The sequence below is a fragment of the Apteryx rowi genome, unplaced genomic scaffold, assembly GCF_003343035.1.
Source record: "Apteryx rowi isolate R43461 unplaced genomic scaffold, aptRow1 scaffold_69, whole genome shotgun sequence".
NCBI lineage: Eukaryota > Metazoa > Chordata > Aves > Apterygiformes > Apterygidae > Apteryx > Apteryx rowi.
The window spans coordinates 24,582-47,246 of NW_020450971.1; the positions used below are offsets into that span (position 1 = coordinate 24,582).

General features: G+C 47.3%; 1 protein-coding gene and 1 long non-coding RNA gene across 2 annotated transcripts; one reads left to right on the forward strand and one right to left on the reverse strand.

Annotated features, from left to right (window-relative positions):
- The first annotated feature begins 7,251 nt into the window (after positions 1–7,251).
- On the forward strand, positions 7,252–17,530 carry LOC112975811 (endothelin receptor type B-like). The gene is made up of 7 exons (XM_026086349.1): positions 7,252–7,785; positions 12,097–12,209; positions 12,756–12,960; positions 13,725–13,874; positions 14,640–14,773; positions 15,443–15,551; positions 17,381–17,530. The coding sequence occupies exons 1-7, from the start codon at positions 7,276–7,278 to the stop codon at positions 17,528–17,530; spliced, it is 1,371 nt and encodes a 456-aa protein (XP_025942134.1). The 5' UTR covers positions 7,252–7,275.
- On the reverse strand, positions 15,475–20,434 carry LOC112975812. The gene is made up of 3 exons (XR_003256778.1): positions 20,217–20,434; positions 18,534–18,720; positions 15,475–16,241 (listed from the first exon to the last, which is right to left on the reverse strand). It is a non-coding gene; the product is annotated as an uncharacterized LOC112975812 (long non-coding RNA).
- Between the last annotated feature and the right edge of the window lie 2,231 nt (positions 20,435–22,665).

Consider the following 22,665-nt stretch of genomic DNA (forward strand, 5'->3'; position numbering starts at 1 on the left):
TCAATGTGGCATGATCTCTCTTTCCCCAACTTTTGAATCTAACAGGAAACTAAAAACTTTACTTTTCATTCTGCTCTACAATAGAGAACCAACAAGAAAAAAAGCTCTAGTTAGCTTGAGAGGGATTCACAAAACAGATAGCATGGTTTGGGAGAGAGTCTGAACCCATTCTTTCTGTCCTTGCTTTGGCGCTAAAGGGGCAAGGTGCTCCTATAGCAAAGTGAAGTTGCCTTGCCTTCACCTAGCTTTGCTACACCAACACACCTTTCTGAGCCATCAAGGACCCCAAAGCAAGGTGATTTGGCAAGTTCCTTTAAAAAAACAACCTGCCACATACCAAATAAATTTCAGGTTCCTGAGCACAGCTGGGTTCAGAGCATGATGAGGAAAGAAATGTCCCTCTCTAAGCAGATAAGTCAAGGAGATTGGGAGAAGCTTTGTTGAGAGAGGAAGAGACAAGCTGTGAAGCAACACAAATTATCTACAGATTCACGTAGTTTGGAGGAAGACAGAAGTCTCACAAAAGAGCTACTCATGATCTGCTCAGAGGCAGGCAGAGAGCAGAGAGGGTTCTTTGAGCCAGGTCCAGGACTGTTCCYCTCTCACTTTGCTGGTAAAGATAATGGGGTGGGAAATGGGAGATTCTGGCCTCCTTGTGTTTCAGAGGCTGCAGGGCTAGCGAGGTGATCCTGGAAACTTTGCCAAAGCATTGGGGTAGGTGGAACAAGGCAGCACCTCACCAGTGTGAGACACCTCAGAAGCACAGACCATGTTCGGAGACCTGGCCCCTGGAAAGGCAGAGGGTACCAGACACATGGCTGATGGCTGAAAGCTGGTGTGACCATACGGCAGCAGCAAATTCTCAGCCATGAAGGGCCCAGTGTTCTTTCCTGCATCTTGAGCAGTCATATGCTGCTGTTCAAGCAGCTCAGGATACACAGAAACCACAGCAAAATAAAAACAGTGCTTGCGTGTGAAAAAGCACAAGTGTAACGCCTCATAGATGGGAGTGTGGTCTGAAACCTATGCCCAGCCTGTCTCACTTAGACCAGGGCTCTGGGAGATTGTGTTAGAGGGAAAAGTGAGGCCTGTCCATCTTCCAGCACTTCAGGAAAGGCTTCTCCTTATAGTCTGTCCTCTCAACTAGAAGGGAAACTGCACACCACCTCTGCCATGCTTGCAGTACTCTTCTTGCTCCTGAATGTTTGATCTTCTTCAAAAGCCCCAGGTGGAGCAGCTGGCTTTATACACCCTGGGCAGAAAAGGCTTTGATGTCTCCAGAATCCTTTCCTTAAAAGCAGTCAAAACTACAGCTTCATCTGCCAAAGCACAGCCACAGTGCTCTTCAGAGCCTGTCACAACAACATGCTAGGCAAGATCCAGGCAGGCACACTGCTCTGTGGTCAGCAACCTCCCCCCGCCTCCCTCCCTCTGCCTGAAGCTTTATTTGTTTATTTTTTTCATCTTCTTCACAGAGCTGCCCTGCATTTTTTCATACTTCATCCTCCTCCTACATCCCTGTGCTGCACTTTGCCTATTGGTTGCAGCAGAGAGAGCCCTGTGATTTTCTATATAACCAACTGCTCCATTCAGAGAAACCTCAGCAAATCACAAGAAGGAAGAAACATTCTCCTGAATACAAGCACACTCACAAAAGCAAACTCCAGGATCTAAAACACTGTAGTTCTCCTGGGGCCTGCAGAACATGCTCAGCTGCCTGCTCAGACAGAAGGAGCCGTAAGAGGGAAAGAAATTGATCCCAGGAGCATCAAAAGTTCATAGCCACGAGGAAGGTAACTTAATTCTGATTAAAAGCTTTGCTGTTCCATGCATTAATTTGCAAACAAAATGATTTCGTGCTTCAATGTGATTTTTTGCATGTTTGTCAGTCCTCCCCGGGCTCCCACTCTGGGTGAGACGTTAAAGGGATCATGGTGCCTGAGCAAGGTCTAACAGGTGGGTAGGGAAAGGGTGCATGAGCCAGAAGAGGAATCCAGGACATTTCTAGATGAAAGCTTTAACCCTGCCTCTGCTTTGGGACCAGATTGTGTTCAGGTCAGGGAGAGAGCTGGGAAAGTGATATTAATATGAGCCTTTTTCTTCCTTTCGCCCCGTTCACAGCATTTTCCCTGCAAGAGATGTTTGTCTGGCAGGAMAGGTCTGTTTTGTGTTTGGTGAGGCTAGTCTGGCAGGAGAACACACGCTCTCGTGCACACAGTTGCTTTTGAATGCAGTGGGTGCCCTGCTACAGGCAGGCCAGCATGCAGCATGGAGCAGAGGGAGCTGGGTTAAGATGAGTAACCTCACTTGGGATGAGGTGGGCTCTTTCAGGCTTCCAGGCAAGAGCAGTCTTGAGCCCCTGGGCCTGTGCATACCACCTCTCAGATGGGAGCAGGCTTTGAGGGGGGTTAGCAATGGTTTTCAGTCTAACCTCCTGTCTGGGAATTATTCTCCTGATGTCCCTGTCATAACTCCAGTGGATTCAGCTGGGTTTTGGACTCAGCATAGTGAAAGGGTGATCTCCATCTTCACGTGTTCAAGCTATTTGCTGACATAAGAGCCCCAGCCAGTGCAGGTGTCCCTTCAGGTACAAAGTCACTTCCTCAAATGATCAGCAACATGAGCAAAGCCGAGTGGATTTTAGGTCAAGTGATGCCGTCCTTGGCTTCACATCTGCTGGGCACTGAACAAGTCTCAAGACCCTCACTCTTCCCATAAGTGAGAAAGGGTGATACTTTCCTTTTTGTTTAAGCACTCTGAGATACGTGAGAGGAGAGGCAATATGGAGGGGAAGAAGTAAATGAAACAAAGAACTGTTGAACAGGAGAAAACAATACTCCTTTTTTACTAAATCATTGGATTTTAAGGCAAGAGGGAGGGGAAGAGGTTTTTTTCAGAAATGGCTTTTCAGCTGCATTGTCAAGAGGACAGGCAGGGTACAGTAAGCAGTGTCCTGTGATCCTTACTCACATGAACTGTTCTGCCAAATACCCAGGGGCTGAACAGCCACATCAGGCTCTGTAGTTCTGCATCTGTGAAAGCCCATGGCAGCAAAATGCACGGGGCACAGCTTTCTGGAGATGCTCTGTTACCTCTCTGCTTCTGACTCCAGGAACCACCAACTTTCTTAAAGCCCCCCACCCGCTCTGCTTGACTGCATGGGTACCCAAATGACAGGCACTTGCCTATGCTGTCCACCACTGCTCACTGTGAGCTGCTCTGGCCCTGGAGGACCACAGACAGTGTCCTGGCTGATTTCTAAGCTAGGTCTGCCCTCCCCTATAAGCCCCAATTCTGTGCACAAATCAACACAAGATTTGCCAGGGAAAAGAGCTGAATTTAAGCCTCCCACAACAAGACTACAGTCATCAGATGATCTAGTTAACTCCTTTTTCTTTGGCCAAATGAAAACTTTTTATTCTGTAGAAAATAGCTTCCACAGGAAAGAGTGAGACAGCTGCACCCAGGGTAACCCGGGGCAAGCAGAGAGCTGGGGATCTTAGCAGGGGCACAGGCTAAAGTCTCCGCATCAAACCAAACAAGGGAGCGATTTGAGCCCAGGTCTCCAATGTGTCAGGTTTGTGCTTCTTAGGGTTATTCACCAGTTCTCTCCCTCCCTTCTTTTCCCCCTTCCAAACACAGCTAGGTGCCCAGCAACAGCACAGGATTCACAGATGAGAATAATATCATAACAAGTCGGGTCAAAAGTCCTCCCTGGTCAGCACCTTGTCTCCAGGACAGCAGTTGGATCAGATGCTTAGGTAAATATCAGAAGGAAGGTGGTGCCAGAGAACCCCCTCTGGTCTCAAGGTCCCAGATTTGGCAATCAGCTAATTAGGGACTTGTTGAGCCCAGGGGAGGCTCCAGGAGCTCCATGCTTCACAGCCGCCAAGGACCAAGATCCAGCAAGTAGGTGGAACTTCTCCCTCCAGACACTGCCTGGTGACAACTTTTTTATGAGTCCTCAGCTTTGACCAATGTATCCCCAAAGGGGTTTTTGTGGAAGGAGGCTCCTTCTTACCCAGACTTCTCAGTAGCCAGCTGTTCTGGTACCTATCTTAGTCCCTTCCCACAGCATTTTATACTGCCAACCTAGGTGACAAGCTGGCCTCACACCATCCCTTCCTTAGGCACTTAGCTCTTCCCATGCAGGATGGACAGTATGGGCTGAGGGTTTCCCCAGTCTTAAGATAGCTTCTTGCTTAGGAGTTACAGACTTCAGTGTTGAGACACCTACACACCTTTGAGAGCTGAGCTCTTACAGGACAGACGTGAGTTCTTTTCCCAACTGTCATATGGAGACTTCTCTAAAAGCTCTCCAAGTCGTTGAAAATGGCTTTCTTTCTGCCACAGGCAAGCAGATAGCTTTGTAGTAGCTCTTCTGGCTCACACCAATATGGGTTATCTTCTGGTTACGTTTGCAGAGCTGTTTGAGCCTGCACAGATGAAAGGCACAGTGAAGACACAGGATGACTATGCACCAAGCATGAATATTTTAGCAGATAAAAGCATGCTGGTTCTAAGCTGAAAAGTGATGGGATCTTTTTACTTTTCTCTGTGAAACCATATCTAATATGCCATTCTAACATGAGGATTCAAACTAGAAAGGCAACGCTTTTAAGATGCCTTTATTATAATGAAATTGAAAACTTAATTATCTAGTTCATGAGATCTATTTAAACTGTGATTGAAGGAACTCAATTATTTTATTGTCTGTCTTTGCCATGTAAGTGGGAATAAGTTTTAAACTTCTTCCCAAGGCTACTTGTTTACAGTTTAAAGCACTAAAGACTTGACTGAAGGACATAAAGGGGTCAGAAAGAACTAAGCCTGATTTAGATTTCTTGGCAAAAGTAATAGGGTGAAACTGAGAAAAAGATATGCCTGGTTAGACTGGTTCATTGGGAAACAGCCCAGCTTCATGTTGATTATGCTGGAGTCTTCTGAACAACCAGAAATGCACAGGCATTTCTACAGAGCCTGATTTGTGTCTCTTACCCATGTGAGAAATGAACAGCTGTATCTAGAGGAGCCGGGTTTGTACCTGGCAGGGCTTATGGGTGTCTTGGCCATATCTTGGAGTGGGAACAGTATGCTCCCAACATACACACACTTCTGGTCCTGGGATCCCCCTGGTACATGGGCAGGGGGAACCCTGCTACACTTCAGCAGTGCCCTGGCTGAATGGTCCTGGGGGAACAGTTACCCTGGGATACACTGGTTTGGGCTCAAATCTCCACCCTGCTTGGTAGAGTTAGACTAGAGATTGAAGTTCCATCTCTAAATCCCAGGTGAGCACTCTGATCACTAGAGTTGCCTCCCCTTGGAGTGTGTGGAGGAGAGAGGGTGGCAAATCTCACCCCACAGAAACCCTTTAAGGCTCCTGTTTTCATTCTGGGCACAGCAATTTTTCCCCACTTCAAAGCTGCAGAGTTTCAGAGGATGAGAAAAACATTCTTCGCACACTTTAACTAGGAGACCTAAGATCTGTTCCTGTCTGTGGCATGTCCTGACACTTAGAGAAATCACACTCTCAGACAATCCTTTTGTTGCCTCCTTCTTTATAGCACTAACCACTGCAACACGCAATGCCATTAAGAGATTCAGACCTGGGACGTGCTTTGAGATCTGTAGGTGGAAGAGCCTATGAGCAGACTAAAGGCCATTTTAAAGATCCCATGTAGCAAAGTCATCCCAGGGCTGAAAGCCACAGTAGAGCTGCTGGGAAGAGAAGCTTCCTCAGCAAAGGAGAAAATAGCAGCTTCTAAAGTCAGTGCTGGAGCACAGACTGGCAGGGTGCTGACAGCTTCCACTACCTCTCTGTGCTCATTTCCAACCAGTGGCCGTATCTGGATCATCCAAAAGCCACTTCCGTAAATTTGCATCATGTCAGAACAACGCTACAGCCATCCTAAACTTTCTCATAAGCCACAGGTGACTGTAGAGCAGCAACTTGGCCAGTTCTGTTTGGAAGCACTGTCTGAGACTTGCAAAGCAGAATCTGCTCTGGTGATATTTATTATTAGTGTTCCAACCTTGGTCAGCTTGAGAGACCTTTTACTGCACTCAGCAGTCAAAACTGCAAACAACAGGGAGATTTATATCTCCAGGTATTGAGTTGAATGGCACAGTGGCTTTGGAAAGGAAGTGGTTCAATTAACAATATAGATGGGGAAGGAGGGGGTGTTCTATTTGCACATAAATTGGAATAAGATGTCAGGTATTGATACAGCATTTCTGGAAAAACCCTTGTGGTATTTTCCCAGCATGGTTCCCAGAAAGAATATGTTGAGTCTTTTCTCTTTGCATTAGAAGATGTTATATGCATCTGCTGAAGAATAGGATTTTAGTGCTGCTCCAGTTTTCTCGTGGCATGAACTGTGAAAAAAGCTCCACTGATTCTGTAGACCCCTGAGATGGGGTTTGCAGAATCATCCAGATGCGCAGACATCGACAGGGCCTTGGAACTGCTACTTTTTCTCCACTGACTATAGAGGTGACTAGTTCATAGGCCAACACTCGCCTGTTGACATCTGCTTTTTGTCAAAAGAATCCCTCTCTAGCACCTTCTCACGGGCCTTGTCAGTGCCTCCTAAAGAGAAGGATGTGTGTTCACAGGCAAAATTCTGGTATATCAGTGACTGCTTCAGCCGAGGGCTGGGAAAAACAGGGTGAATTCCCCTGTTCCACCTGGCGTATCCTGCAGATCTCTGCACCAGAGCATCCTACAGCGAGTCCTGCCACCCCGTCATGCAGCCAGCTCAGTCTGATTTGGGGTAAGGGAGGACATTTTTTCCTCTGACCTTCTTCAAACAGTCAGAAACTGAGAAGAGTGTGGTGTCAGCAGGGAGGTATAAAAGGCTGTGCTGGGGAGAAGCACCTTGCTGATATGAGGGTAACCCTCACCTCATGATTTAGAACCCTTGCACTCTCACACAGTGGAAATCAAAACTTCTATTTGAGAAGGGACGGGTGACATCGTTTGCTGAAATCCTGTGAAAGAGGCATAAGAGACTGCTTTTTTTCCTTCTGATTTATGTTACTGAATAGTCATGTTTAATTTTAGAAGCAAAGACTCCCACGCACGGGTGTCAGCTGCTCTGACCGGATGGGATCTAATCTAGCATTACCTCTGATCACTGTGATGACAGACTTTCTCCTGAGATTCCTTTCACTCAGTTTCATCCTGTTTGTCCATCCTTTGCTAAACAATTTCCCTCCCTTGTCCCTTTTGTTCATCTACAGATCAAATCAAGACCTAGGCAAAAACATACCATGAGCCTTGCAAGGAATTCTGCACCAGGAATCTGCTGGGCTTTGCCATTTCAGTCTTCAATGGTGAGAATCCCAGCTCCTGCAGCTCTGGCCATTTCTCTGACTTGCCTCTTCTCAGGGGCATGTGGCCAGACCCCCAGGGCTTTCCAGGAGAGCACCATTCCCTTTGAGGTGCTTAGCCAGGAGCAGGCTTACAGTCTTGTCCAGCCAAGCCTGTTCCAGGATGTCAAACTCTCGAACCACTCAGAGAGTCTCCCCAGGAGCACTGAGACTGAGCCACCCCTGCTGCCTGTGTGCGTGAAGCCTGCAGATATCAGACACATCTTCAAGTACATCAATACTATTGTGTCCTGCACCATCTTCATAGTAGGGATCATTGGAAATTCCACGCTCCTGAGGATCATTCACAAGAACAAGTGCATGAGGAATGGACCGAACGTCCTCATTGCTAGCTTGGCCCTCGGGGACCTTCTCTACATCCTCATCGCTCTACCCATCAATGTGTATAAGGTAGGTTCCATGTAGCATGAATGTCACATCAGGCTTGCAATTGCAGGAATGGTATCTGCTCCCATATGCCCAGTGCCCTGGGTAAAATCTATCCTGCAGGCTCCATTTTTGCAAAGGAGAGTGGGAGGGTGTTCCTGCTCTCAAAAGGAAAAGAAAACAGACAAAAAGTGCAGAGTATGTTTCTGAGAAAACACAAGTGTTCTTAGCTACAGCTGTGTTGTGCACATACACACACACAACATTCAGCTACCTTCCAGACCTTCTAAATCTAATTTAAAATCCCAGGAAGAGACTCACTTGTAGTCCCGTGACATTACAACCCAAAGTTTATTTCAGCTGAGCAAATACTATTGTTCTTGTGCACTGGGGACACCTCTCCCAGCACTGTCCAGCAAGTTGGCCTCAGGCAAATATGTATCTTATTCTAGCTTAACTGGAAGACTCATTCAGGAACAAAGTAAAGGGCTGTAATTATAAAATATGAGCTTCTTTTAGAGACATTGCTCTCCAAACTACAGACAAGATGCACAACAAATAACCTGGTAAACATGAGCTCTACATGCCGCACCAAGGCAGAGAGGGCTGGGCAGACATGGGCATTAGACCTGAGACACCAGTTAAGAGCAGAAGTTATGTTACAAGAGCTCTGTGATGTGCCTGGACCAGTGCAGCTACTTCTTGCCTACCACTTGAGAAAGGTTTTGGTAGACTGGAGTCAGAGGGGAGTCAGAGGATTATACGAATGTTTGGAAGGGATGCCTTAGAGCTCAGTCAGATTTGTTTGTGGGAAAGTGTTCAATCTTCAGCCTAGAAAGCAAAAATTGAATCCTAGCGTGTTCCTAGAGCAAACAGGCCAGTGGCAGGGAAAAATTCAGAGTAGGAGGAAGAGGTCCATAATCTGACCATGAGAACAAAGAGCTGTAATTGTCAAAGACTCTCAGATCACTGTGAATAGATACATTTTTAATGAAATTGGATTGAAAACTATAAAGGGATTTTAGTTCCAAAAAATCTTGTGAGGGAAGTCATTCTGCCACACTCTCCAGGTGGCCAGGTCTAAAAGCCAGATGATCCCATCTGACACCAGTACATGGATCCACGCACAGGATTTCAATCGCAATGTGAATCTTCTCCTGTCATCAGCTGAGAAAACAGAGTAGCTTGTGGCCAGCAGCACTGATCCAAATGCCTTCCTCCACCCATGGGGTACAGCCCATCTCTGCTTTTACACAAACAGGCCCTCTTTGCTTTGAATAACGTGTGATTTGTTCTGCCTGACAGCGGGGAGACAGAGTCTGGGGAATGTGGCTGCAATGTTAACAGTTCTCTTTGGGATCACATCTGTCCTGCACCCATTTCACAGGGCAGAGGGCTGTGCAGACAGCCAGATCAGACCTGAGCCGGGACTATCAGCAAAGCCCCTCCAATACTTGTCCTGCCAAAACCAAGGCAGGAAGTCTTCCATTTTAATCCTTTCTTTGCCATGCTTCATGGGAAGTCCACCATTAGCAGGGGAAAGAAGCTGCATTGTGCACCTTATGTTTAACATGAACTGAATAAACACAAAAATATAACAGAGACCTGCCTCTAGGGGATACAAACACTCCATCACTTTGGGGGGATCTGGATGTAGAATCCACCTATCATGTTTATATCATGCATGAAATTGGGGCAATCAGGCTGTTTTTTGCCTAGATTCCCAAATAAATTAGGCTTATACAAGGGGACTGTGACTACACATGTCTGTCTGACAGCCCTTCCCTAATCCCTTCAGGGTCAGTTTGCCCATTTCCACCATATTTCACAAGTCTCAGTGGTAGGAAGACCCTATATCTCATAAGAAAGGGGCATCCGGGGCCAGATGGAGGCCCTAGGAAAACTTCCACTGAGGAAAGCTGGCAGAGTGAGCTTGACTTTCTATTAGACACCAAAGAATCCACTTGCAAGAAAGATGCTGTGAGCTTCCAGCTGCTGGAGAAAGGCTTTAGACAGAGTTTGCATCAGGAAATCTGTCCACAGGACACAAATCTTGGGGTGATCAGCTCACAGGACAGTTTGTCTGTTGTGAAGGCAATCTCAGGCATGGCAGCTTGCTCATGTCACTGAGTGTTTCTCATGTCTTTCTTCACCATCCCATCACAGGCTGAATACACAGCTCTGTGTCCTGACCAGGTAAGAACTGGGGTTGTACTGAGCTTTGTGCAGAGTTCATGGATTAGACCAAAGGCCTTGTATACAGGGCAGCTTAACATAAGCTATTGGCTTGGAGACGCTTGGCCATCTCAGAGCTGCAACTAGCACAGCTTGCAGCTGTGGTACAAGAAAAGGTCAAGATATTTTATCCATGCTAAAGCCTTGCATTGATATTTCCTGCCTTTTGGTGGGAAAACTGGGTCAAATCCCCAGGGACAGGACTCTCTACTCTGGCCACATCTGCACGGATATTTCCCAACCGATGTTTTGGATTTTCCTAGTCCACTTGAGCATCTCCCTCTGCCTTCTGCACCTCACCTGCCAGTCACCTCTTGGAGAAGTTGATGATGATGCATCTTTGAGAAGCCCAAACTAACTACAAGCAATGTGGTTCTAAGAGTAGACCAGTTGCCTCCTTTGTGGTGTATCTTCTTTATGAGCAGGAATAGATGAGACGTGGATTTCCCAGGTTTCCAGACCAAAGGAAAGGGTGGGATGGGTTGGTCACCTTCACCTCAGGCCCTGTTTTGCAAAAGAACTTCTGATTTGGGGTTGTGTTGCTGCTGAGGCTAAACTAGAGAGCTTGCTTAGGGGGTTGTTCCGAGTGAGGGCAACTTTAGGATTGGCCTCAGCTACCTCAGGGATATAAGGATTGTGAGCCCAAGAACCATCAAATCCTTGTGAGTCAATGACTCTGGATTTCTTCTGCCTCCAGGGCATCTTGTCCCCTCCAATACCTCTGCTTGCCCCAGCTGAGCTTGGGGCCACAGGTAGCTACTAGCCTCCAATGGAGAACCTGACCAAATCAACAGGCAGAGATGAGAGAAACTGGGAGCAGAAGGAAAGGAAGCTGCTGGCATAGGTTGTAGAACTGGACTGGAGTGAGGGAAGGCCAAAAACAGCAGTTGCTTCCGGGGCATTTAGGACCCAGTATCACTGTAAGTGTTTTATCAGTCATCAATCAGCATAGCCATGTGTGGCGCTGAGTTTCTGTTCAGCAGCGTCAACATCTCTGTCATGAAATCTTTCATAGTTAAAAACAGACAGGGAATACAAGAATATAGATGTCACTATATGACGAATTACCATGTACCGTATTATGGCTATGACCCCTTCCCTACATGGTCTTCCTCTTCCACATCCTATCCAGATTAGGTCTGTGAACTGCCCCCCCCCAACTTCTCCCTCTGCACTGTCCTCATTCAAACCAACAGGGGAAATTCATCCTTGGAGTAATGCTGTTGCATTCCATGTGATGATGGATCTAACCAATTATTTCAAATAAAGCAATTCACCTCCTGTCTCAGACCAACTTGATACTTTTCAGCTGGTGGAGTCTCTGTTCACTGGCCTTTGGGGTCTGAACTTGTTTCTTTGTCCAGCCAGTAAGCAACCGGGAGAGCTGGGTGCAATTTGGTCCTTGGCAGAAACAAGACCAGGAAATCAAGTTAGTTCATTGTCCACTGGATAAATCCTGATCCTCCTGAAATTCGCTTAGAAACAAATGTTGCTTCTTGCCTTGTCTTAATCTGTTCAGGRTGTTCTGACATACTGGGGATGCTCAGATCATTTGATTAAGTGCACCATTGCTTTCCTTCGGCCACAGGCAATCAAATATCATTTATTTCAACTAATGCTGCACAAAAACTTTGAGGGAGATTTGCACAAAGGACCCTAAGTGTGGTAGAGAGGCAGAATATGGTGAAGGCTTAAAACTACATCACTTTGAAAGCATTCTGAAAGAAGTTGTCCTTCCAGGATTTTGGCTGCATCTGAGAATGAAACCCCTTCCTTTCTGAAAGTGACCCAAAGCCCAGGATTTTAGGATACATATTCATCCAAAATCACACAGAGTTTGGATTCAGGACCTGGTGTCTTGACCATAGTTCTATGTACGTGTCAATTTATCTCGAAACAAGTCCTTGGGGAAATTAATGGTTCCCAGTACTACATAAAGTACCGGAGAGCACGCACTGTGTAATCCCAGTGGAGGTAACCTCAGAGTGCTTTCATCTGCTCTTTGTGGGCTTCTCTCACCATGTGGGTAACCACCTGCTATTACGGGAAGCTGGACATGGTTTCCCAAAGCAGTCTGTTAACCCTGTGGTTCTTCCCCAGCTCTTGGCAAAAGACTGGCCCTTTGGTGTGCAGGTGTGCAAGCTGGTCCCGTTCATCCAGAAGGCCTCAGTGGGCATCACGGTTCTCAGTCTTTGTGCTCTCAGCATCGACAGGTAATAAAAAAAACTTCTACTGCTGCATTGCCAGCCTAGCCCATGTTTAACCATGACATGTCCCTTCATTGTCACCAAAGGACAGAGTGCAGGGCAGCTTGGTTCCACTCCACGCCAAAATTCAGAAAGGGCACCAGATGCTGTCACATAGAGGTGATATTCACCAGGAACTGGCTCTTCTCTGTGGGGATAGAGCTCAAATATTGCCAGAAGAAGTTGAGGGGAAGAGCATGATGTGTTAGAATGTGCTAGGTTGGTGGGGGTGGGTGGCACCTCTTCCAGTGGAGTAGGGTAGATACACACAGGACAAGGATGCCTACTGTCACACTCATCCCTTTTGGGGTCTCTTATGAGCCCACTTCTGATCCTTCTCATTCCACTGAAGGATGTTCCTGGGTCTGTTTCTACTCAGAAATTAAGGAGGAAGATGTAAGAGAAAGGGCCTTTGGGAACAACTCTAATTTCCACCTTATCATCCCCTTCCTGTCTGTTGCTTTTCTCACTCCTCTCTGTTCTCTCCCCGTTGTGTTTCCACATGTTTGGCAGGTACCGAGCAGTGGCTTCCTGGAGTCGGATCCAGGGGATAGGAATCCCCATGTGGAAGGCAGTTGAAGTGACGCTGATCTGGGTAGTGGCCATTGTGCTTGCGGTCCCCGAAGCTATAGCCTTTGACATGGTGGAGCTCAACTACTGGGATCGAGACCTGTGGGTGTGCATGCTCTCCTCCGAACAGAAATCCAGCTTCATGATGGTGTGTACTCTGCCCCACTGCAGCTGCAGCACAAGAGAGAGGGAGACAGCCAGATGAGGCATCCTCCCTCCTTGTTTACAGAATCTGGTGCTTCTGCAGATGGCTTCTCCTAGCCATCAGGGTGAACATGGGGAAAGCAGTATCAGACAAAGCACAGGAGGCCCAGCATTGTACTGACATGGGGCGGTCTTGCTGTGAATGTGGTATCAGAAAATGGGGAGCTGGACCTTAAGCTGGGTTGTGTTCACTGTCCACCTCAGAAGGCTGTGCCCCATCTCAGTAAGCTTCAGAACCTGCTACACTGCCACAGCAGGTCAAGGAGCAGCTCCAGAACCATTCTGCAAGGGGAACCATTCTGCAAGGTAGCACAAGGCCAGCTAAGGGACAGAATGGGAATTGAAAAGGCACCAAAACTTACTGCCTCTGTCTACCAAGATAAGCTCCTTGCAATTGCCTCTTGCACAAGAGTACTAGACTGTACTGGCAGCTGTGGGAGTGATGCACCAGACTTGTGCTGGAGCATGTAAACCAGCCTTTATTTCTTTGAGATAAGCATGTGCACTAGTTTGGGGAAAGATAATCCAATATACACTCAAAACAGGGGTTGTTATACTTTCCCATGTCAGAAATGTCAGAATGGGCTGAGGTTGGTCAGAATCAGGGTCAGCTGTCAGGTCAGCTCATGCCCCAGTTTCCCCCCTCCCCACGCACGCACACCCTCCTCCTAGGTTTCTAATTCACATCCCTCTCTGTTCTGCATGCAGTTCTATCGTGATGTGAAGGACTGGTGGCTTTTTGGCTTCTACTTCTGCCTCCCCTTGGTATGCACCGGCATCTTCTACACCCTCATGTCTTGCGAGATGTTGAGCAAGAGAAATGGAATGAGAATTGCTCTGAATGACCACATGAAACGGGTAAGGGACACAGAAGGGCAGAAAACCAGATATTTCCTAAAACAGGAGAGTGCTGTAGAAGGGGAGAACATACACCAGTTCCTGTAAAGGACACATATGAGCTCCACAGAGGTCAATAGCTATCAGCACATCGATGCAGATGCATGGATTAAATGAAGTACAGGGGCCTTCAGTTCTACAATCTCCCATCTCAGGGATAACCAAAATGAATAGCATTATGACCATGGATCAGCTTGATTTTCAATTTCTTGTGGTCATTTATCTCTAGCCTTGCTGTGGCACCACCAAAGTGGACTGAATGCTGTATGTGCCTTATAACAAACAAGGGATGCAGGAAGAAGAATAGTTTACTGGCCCCCCTTTGCCCTTTGCAGAGTGATCCTTTGAGGCAGACCAGCTGATCGTCATGTTAATGTAGTGTGAAGGGTGGATGGGTGAGGCCCCCGTGTCCCAGGGAGTAAAACCCTACCAAAGTCACAGAGAGCAATGACTCTGTCTATGTATGTGACAGAGTCTCTATCCTGGTCTACTTGTGCTGCTGGTACCCTACCCCCTTCTGCAGSCCAGATATCAGAGCCTTCCTCATGACACAGGAATGGAGACCTATAGGCAGTGCCTTGACTCAGAAGAGGTATTCAGCCCTCATCAGGTGATAAAAATGACTTGAAGGGCCCCTGCTCAGAGTGGGAAGGTGATGCTTTGCTCCACCTGCCCTCCTGTGCTCAGCCAGAGAATCCCTTCTCCCCGTCCACCTTCTCCTTGCAGCGTCGGGAGGTGGCCAAGACAGTGTTCTGCCTAGTGGTGATCTTCGCACTCTGCTGGCTGCCGCTCCACCTCAGCCGCATCCTGAAAAAGACCATCTATGACCAGACAGACCCCAATAGATGTGAACTGCTCAGGTAGGGGCACCATCATGAGTGCACTCCTCACTTTGGCACCATGTCCCTGTGGGCACTGGCAGAGACATTGCTGCGTTCATGTCAGACTGATGGAGTTGCCTTCCAAAACCCTACCTGTTTCACTGGTTCCTTTTCTAAATGACATTGTCCTTCCAATAGGCACAGAAAGAGGGTGTGGGGGACCCCAAGAGGAAGGGAAATTCCATTTTGCAAGGTCTCTGTAAAGCTATGGATTAAAGAGATCTCCTGGGCAGAAAAGCATTCACTGCAGGAGCAAAGGACTGCAGCATTTCTGAGGACAGTGCCCCCTTTATGCCACATGGTAGATGCCTATCTTCCCCTCTTCTTCCCACCCATCACACCTGAATCCAGTTCTGGCTAGACACTACTACTGTGTTTGACTCTGAGAACATGAAGGTCACCCAAGGGAAAGCAGATCTTGAGATCTTAGGTTCCTCAGTAAATGACCCTTGCAAGAAAAAGCATTGTGCAATTGCTCAAGTACAGGAGGGGCTGTTCTGTGCTTTCCTCTATGGTATCAGTCACTGGCTCTCTGTGGAAGCAGGTTCTTGGGCCAGGCAGTTTGCAGGCAGTTTGGAAACCCTCTCTCAGTTCTCTGCTTGGTGAGCTTCCAACATGTTCATCCCTTTCTCCTCCCTCCTGCCTCAGTTTCCTCCTCGTGATGGATTACTTTGGGATCAACATGGCCTCCCTCAATTCCTGCATCAATCCTGTGGCTCTCTACTTTGTCAGCCGGAAATTCAAGAACTGCTTCCAGGTAGGAGCGAACCCCCTGGAGTTCCTGGCTATGACAACTGCACACTTTGGCTGGTAAAAGCCAGAGGGCTTGCTCACCAGTGGGGAGTGACTTTGTGAGAGGGACATTCCCAAAACACCTGTCGCAGAGCACAAGCTTCCCTGGACCAGGCACAGTGCAACAAGAGGCACACTCATCACAGTGGACTTATTTGCTCACTAGGTGAGGGGAAAGGTGGAAAATGGCTTGGCAAACACACCCAGCAAGCAGTGGCAGAGGCTGGTTTAGATCTTGGAGCTCCTGGCTCCCAGGACGGTGTGTCCCATCAGGTACATTTCTGGGCCTGCCAGCAGCTTACAGCATTCCCATATTTGCTCTTATATTGATTATATTTTTCCTCACAAGTTTTCCCCCTGATAGATGCCTCTCCTCCCAGCTTGAAGTAAACTTGAGTGCTGCCCTTCTATCAGGAGGCTGTTACTTTTGCCAGTGCAGGACCTAAGACAAGCCAGTTAGTAATGGAATCACATTCCTGTCTTTCCTGCCCCCTCTGACTTCCCAAGTATTGTCTTGCAAAGGATGAGAAGTTGCTGGCTGTTCCTCACTCCGTATCCTCCTCCAGGACCAGAGCCAAAGAGGTTGTGATGGAACAGACTGCTGCTGTGTTTCTTCCCACAGAGGCAATGACGCTCCTAGGCCTCCAAGCCCCTGCTGAGAAACATCAACATTTGAGTTAGATGCAAATGGAAAATAGAGTCAGGTTTATTTCCTTTTCTCCTTTCTTCCTGATAGTGGAAGGAAACAAATTCCAGAGAGTCACTGGCTGAGACAAGCACAAATGTACTCAGAGAGGCTGATGTGGGGTGATGTTCATTGTTCCAGTCCCCTTCTAATTCAACACACACGGCCCTGTGATATAAATCAGGGCCGTCTCATCCTGGAAGAGGACACCCTCCCACAGAGAGGTTAAAGAACTGTTTCAAAGTTCAACTAATATCCAGTCTGAATGAGGATCTGACAACTGCTGGAGAGGACTAGCTTGGTCCACTTTGGTCAACAAGGACACCTACAAGCATGCCATTTTTATCTGGACCATTACTTGTAGAAAGAAGGGTTGCCCTGGTCTAGCCCCTGACAAACCTCACCAGAGATCTGTTACCAATTCAGAAATACATAATCCAGTAGTTTGCTGGGATCCGAATCACAGTCAGGGCCATTACACCATGGAATAGCCCTACAAGGCAGAGACACCTGTAAATTCTGGGATGTCTGTGAAGTTACCCCAGAACTAGTCCTTTAAAAAGCAGAGAACAAAAAGTCATTCTTTATCAGGAGCATCCCCACACAGCACTGAAGTAGGGAGTGGGTCTGCTTTAAAATTCCAGCCTAAGTTACCCAGAAATAATTCTCAAGAGCAGTAGAGCCCTGAGAAAGGAAGAGAGGGAGGAAAGGATGGGATGGGATGGGATGGGATGGGATGGGATGGGATGGGATGGGAATCACCTCCCAGCTGCTGTGGCAGAAAGTGGAGATGAGCCCAGCTGGGGTTTACCCATATTTTCTGTCTTGCGAGGGTGAGAAAACACAACTGCAAAAAGTACCCAAAGTTTTCAAGATTTCCCTAGAGGTCTGGGATCTTTGTTTCCAATCCACACCAGCCCTATGGTTACTTTGAAACACCCACTCTCATCAGATCTGTAGGAGAGCTGGGCTCAGAACTTGCAACCTGCGGTTCCCAGCCTAATGCTGTGCAGGTTGACTTGCCAGCCTCACTAAGGGAATATTTCTCCCTCTATTATCCTGTAACCCGGGTTTGTAACTTTTCTCTCCACCCTCTTGTCTCTTCACAGTCTTGTCTGTGCTGCTGGTGCCAGAGACCAGCTCTGAGCATCACGCCAACAGATGAGAAGGGCTCTGTTGGGAAGTGGAAAATCAATGGGCAGGAGCTTGGTCTGGACCGGAGCAGCTCCCGCTTGAGTAACAAGTACAGCTCTTCCTAAAGATAAACCACCCACAGGGCAGAGAGGAGAAGGCACTGTGACAACATGGCAGGACATCTCCATTTCTCTTGCACAGCCATTTCCTGGCCGGGCCTGAATCATTTCTGCCTTCCTGTTATAACCAACCTGAAAGGAGCTGCAGCAATTCACTGACCCCAGGACTAGCTCTGAATACAGCCTCCAAGTTGCACTTGTCCATCTTCTGGTTCAAGTTGCCTCTGAGGGAGGGGGAAGAAGGGGATTCAAATTGTGTAGGGTTTTTCATTTCTGTGTAGGAAAACCAAGTGACTTACAGCCATTTGTCTTAGGTGGCAACATGGGGTGGGGAAGAGACGTGGGTGAACAGGGAAGAAAGGCTGAGATGTGATCACTTTGAAATGGATGCGAGATGGGAAGGAGAGGGTGAGGAACACGAACGACAATTTCCAGCTGAGAAAGTGAAAGCAAAGCCAAAGCTACTTCTCTTACTCTCTCCCTCTTTGTTCCTGGGACAGTTTGTCCCTGGGCAGAAAGCCAGCATAAGACCTAGGCACCACATAGGTCTTATTGAAATCAATGGCCTGAAATCTCCAGCCATGATATGGAGGGATGAGTAGCAGCTCAGCTTTATCATGTGACCAGCCTGCCCTGGGGAGCACTAACAGAGGGCTGGAGGCTAAATTTCTCTCTACCTGATCCCGGAAAATTTAACCCAGGCTCTCTTCCTGGCGATGAAGTTCACCCCACCTGCATATGGCACAAGAAAATGATTGTGTGTGTGTGTGTGTGTGTGTGACAGCTAGGCTTGGGGGACCAGACATCCTTGGTAAAGCTAATGGCAGCATCCAACCAAACCATCTGCTCCAGCTTCCCCCTCCCACAGGACAGGTTAGCTCCTTTCTAGCCAGGCACCATAGCTGGCCCAAAGCGCTGTCCTTCCATGGAAGAGTCTGTGAGTTCAGTAAMAGGAAGGCAGAGATTGCTTGAATCTGGATAAGGTTGGGACCAAAGAACCAGCCCTTACCTTTCAAGCCCCCTTTGTAACCAGAAGCAGCTAATTCTTTGCCTGACACAGGATGCAAGTGAGAGGGTCAAAGACCTGAGCCCTTCCAGGGAAGCATCTGGCCTTGCTCTGCAGTCTTCAACAGCTGGAAATTCCACAGCCTCCTTCAGTCATTGGCTCCCTGGGGATCACCTGCAAGGCCACAGCTCTGAAAGGAAAAAACAGGTGACCTGGGTTTTGGTGCCAGGAGTTCATCTTCCCTCTGCTAGCAAGGCAGGGCTGCAATGGGGCAGTGGGGATGAACTTCAGGATGTTTTGGCCACAGCACCATGCTACCAAGCTTCAGGCCACTTGTAAAAAGGACAAAAAGATGCTTGTTCTCAGGGTCAAACTAGGCTGGGAAAGGTGATGGGGAAGGCCTGATCCCAGCTCAAATTGCTGCTGGAGCTAACTGAAATATAGCAAAGAGCTTTCACAAATTTAGTCCTTAAAACAATTAATCTCCAAGTGCTTTTCCCAGCATGACTTTCTAAGAACCATTGTGCTTGCATCTCTTGCTGAAAGGTCAAGAAAACCTGTATGAGACAGTTTCAGTAACAGTTTTTGATGTCTTTTCTGTTTTTTTTTTTCTTTTACCTCTTTTCTCCTTCCTCTTTCCCTTTTTCCTCTTGTCACTGAAAAAAGGGAAAAGGGAAAAAGGAAAAAGAAAAAAGGGAGGTGAGAAAAGACCTGCAAATAAAGAAAAATATTTTCAAGTCTTGGGTTTTTTTTAGCTTAGTGTTCACCAAAATGCAAATGTTTTATAAAAAAAGATCATATTTTGGAAAGACAGACAGGTTTCAATGAAAACAGAAGGACTGAAAAACATCTGGACCAGCATGTTTTCTACAGTCTTTCATACCTACGAGAACAGATTTGTCTGTATCAATTTAACAGTGACAGAGCTGGCTGCACTTCACAAATGACGTCAATGGAGAAAAATGATAAATCCTGAAATGTTTCAGCATAGACGTCTTCATAGCAGAAGGAATTTTTAAATGATTGTGCTTTTAAAAAAATGTGAATTCTATATATTTCTACATTTGTCCACATTCACAGGCAAATGGAGTCTGTGACTTGAAATCAATCAATCAAGGGCATAGCAGTGGGCGAGCCAGTGGCAAATTAAGCCCAGTGCCAGGCCTCAATGATTCTGCTCCATCCCAAACTGTGGCAAATTCAGCTTCAGATAACCTAACTTCCTAGCAGTTTCCTGGTAGGATGTGGCAGGCCTTCTCCTCCTAGCCAGGGCCAGCACTGTTTGGTTGCAAGCAGCTGCTACAGTGTGATTTGCTCCAGATTAACATCTCTGCCATTGCTCCTCTGTTGGTACTAAGACTCATGCACTCACCTGAGCAGTGGGCCTAGACTGCTCAGGAGATGCCAGGGCAGCTGCTCTGTGCTGGTGGCTGGAAGGGAGGGTGGTAAAAGCCAGATGGGATGCACTGACCTTTCCATCTGCTGCCACGTATGTCACCAGAGGATTTCCAGTAGTTAGAAACCTCTTGACTTGTCGCTTCAAACAAGGTTCTGTTTATTGGGCCACACAATGAGGAGGCCCTTGGAGGTGTCAGATCTTGTCAGGTGAGCAGCTCCCAGTGACAGGCAGTAATTAGGATGCAATCTATCTAACAGGACTTCTTTGAAAGTCTACCTCACACTCACCTGAAATGGCTGGTGGTTAAGTCACAGGTTGAGCCAATAGCTTCCTCTTTTGGGGTCCTTGCTGCATTGCATAAGCCTGGAGTATAGTCCTGGTTGTTGAGGACTCCACTGTGGGAGTCACATGGGGAGGAGCAGTGTGCAAGCAGAGGACTTGCTGGTGGCTCATTTGGGTCAGTGCTCTCATAGTCTGGATGACCTGGAGAAGGCTGACAGCTCTAGTGACCAGAGGATACTATGGGTCGGATTTGGAGATGGAAACAGGGAGAATTGTCAGGTTAAGCTGGTAAGTCTAGGTCACAATAGGCAACTCAGGACCAACAGATGCAATGAGCAGGGCCAGCTTCAGCCCCAAAGCAGCACTTGAGAAAGTTGAGGATAAGCGTGCATGTGCACATGGAACGTGACTTCCTCCATCCTACTGTCTCTGCTCCTCTGGCACTTGAGCTGTTTCTCTGCTAGCCCAGGTGCCAGTTTTCAGGTCATTTGTTCGAACCCAACCCTGCAATGCCAGTCACAGGGCTGCACTTAATTAAAAAGAAATAATGCCAAACAAGAGCTGGAGTGGGCAGAAGAAAGGATCCCTTGGGCAGAGAGCCAGGAGAAGCAGTTTTCTTTGGAAATGAGATCATTCCAGATTCGGGAGGGATGTGGACACCAGCCCATTGTGCCAAGATGTGAAGGAAGGAGATACTCTTCTCTTGAGGTGAGAGATACTTTGGATTGGGGACACAGGAGCCTGCTAAAACGAAACCTGTGCCTCCAACAGGCAGGAGAGAGCATCAGGCTCTGCACATCCTCCCGGTAGGGAAGCTGTGAGTGACAAACTAGTGAAATGACAAAGCAAGAAAGAAGCTTATGAGTTTAAAGCTGCAAACTAGGCCCTGGTTGCTCCTGCCCTCCTTGTTGCAAAATAAGGCCAGTCCCAACTGGTAAAAGACAACCTTTACCGCACTGAAACAAGAGCAAAGCATGCAAAGGCCCTTTTCTGTCCAGAACAGCTTCAGTTACGTCAGCCTGGCTTCCTCCAGCTCTATCCAAACTAGCGATAAGCACGATCATGCAGTTTAGTGCCTGCCAGCAGCTGAAGAAAGGTTGTTCTGTCTCTTGTTTGCACAGCACATGGGGACTAGCACATTTAAATGCACAGCTCCTATTAATTTCAGTGAAGATTGAAGCACTTTGAAAATTTTCTATAGTTATCTTTGGTAATGTCATAAGGAGCAGCATCCCAAACTTCCAAGAAGCATGATCCGCTCCTAACGACAGATAGAACAGATAGAACCTGCTAATATTCACAAGGCAAATACCAATTACAGTCACACAGGGGAATCCTTTTACCTTATATAACCTTCCGTGTCCCAAGTGGCTAACATCTCTTTTTATGCTCCAAGAGCAGATTTGATCATTCCTGCATTAGCAGCTACAATCATATCAACATTTTAGGCTTAAATAGTTCAAAAATGAGTTGCAGATCTGCACATTATTAATATTGCAACAAACAGACTGCCATGAATTAATCCCTTGCCGCAGATTTGCTTCACAGTGACTTAAGTCTCTTTTGGTATAGGTTTTCTCTTGCGTTTTCCTCCCCAATGTCTCCCTTCAAACGCAACATCACAAAGTTTGACCAAGGGTGAGAGAGGAGGGAGAGGAGAAGATAGCTGAGATACCAACTGAAAACAGTATCCTTTTAAAGCTCCTATATTGTTTTGACATCCAAATGCCACTTTCCCAGAGCTAGGAGGTCTCCCTTAGACTGCAAACAAGATCAAGACGAACAAGCTGCAGCCCAAAGAGAAAGCAACGAACATCAGAAGAGGAGGAATGCATACGCAGTCTGGTTTTAGCTGCTCATGGAAGTACAAATGCAAATACAGCTCCCTGCTGCCAGCTCCTTCTGCCCTTCACAGAGGAGAGCTGTACAGTTATGAGTATATTCAACCTTCCCTTGCCCCTCCGGTGCAAAGGAAGTCCAAGAACAGAGCAAGCCTTGCAGCCCAGCTCAGGGAACATGTAGCTGGCACATGGCACACAGCATCCCATGGGTGCTGGAGGAAGTGACCGTTGCATCAATGGCCAACTGAGTTTCAAGACCTTTTAAAAAAGTTTGTTACTCTCCATGATGCCTCTGCTGAGCAGTCATGGGATTGAGTCTTGGTGCAAGAGTCAGGTTCTAGTTTATTCCACCCCTTCTCCCTCTTCCCCCAAACCAGGAAAATTGCTTTCTTGCATTATGATATCTGATCATGCATGCAGAAGACAGTGCTGTGTCTGCAGGCCTGTGTTCATGCCTGCCATGCCACAGGGTGAAACAATTGCCAGGCATCAACCAGGCAAAGCCCCTCTTTCCTTTCCCCTACACGCTCCTGCTTGGTCCCAAGCTCTACGCAAAAGTATATTTATCCCAGACAGAGGTTTCTGCATCAAGAAACCAGGCCAAACAGAATTA

What these genes read in the sequence shown, in the direction of transcription:
- LOC112975811 (XM_026086349.1), top strand. Translation starts at nt 7,276, where the DNA reads ATGAGCCTTGCAAGGAATTCTGCACCAGGAATCTGCTGGGCTTTGCCA. An exon ending in TGTGCTCTCAGCATCGACAG is followed by an intron (nt 12,210 to 12,755) that starts GTAATAAAAAAA and finishes CATGTTTGGCAG; the next exon opens with GTACCGAGCAGTGGCTTCCT. An exon ending in AATAGATGTGAACTGCTCAG is followed by an intron (nt 14,774 to 15,442) that starts GTAGGGGCACCA and finishes CTCCTGCCTCAG; the next exon opens with TTTCCTCCTCGTGATGGATT.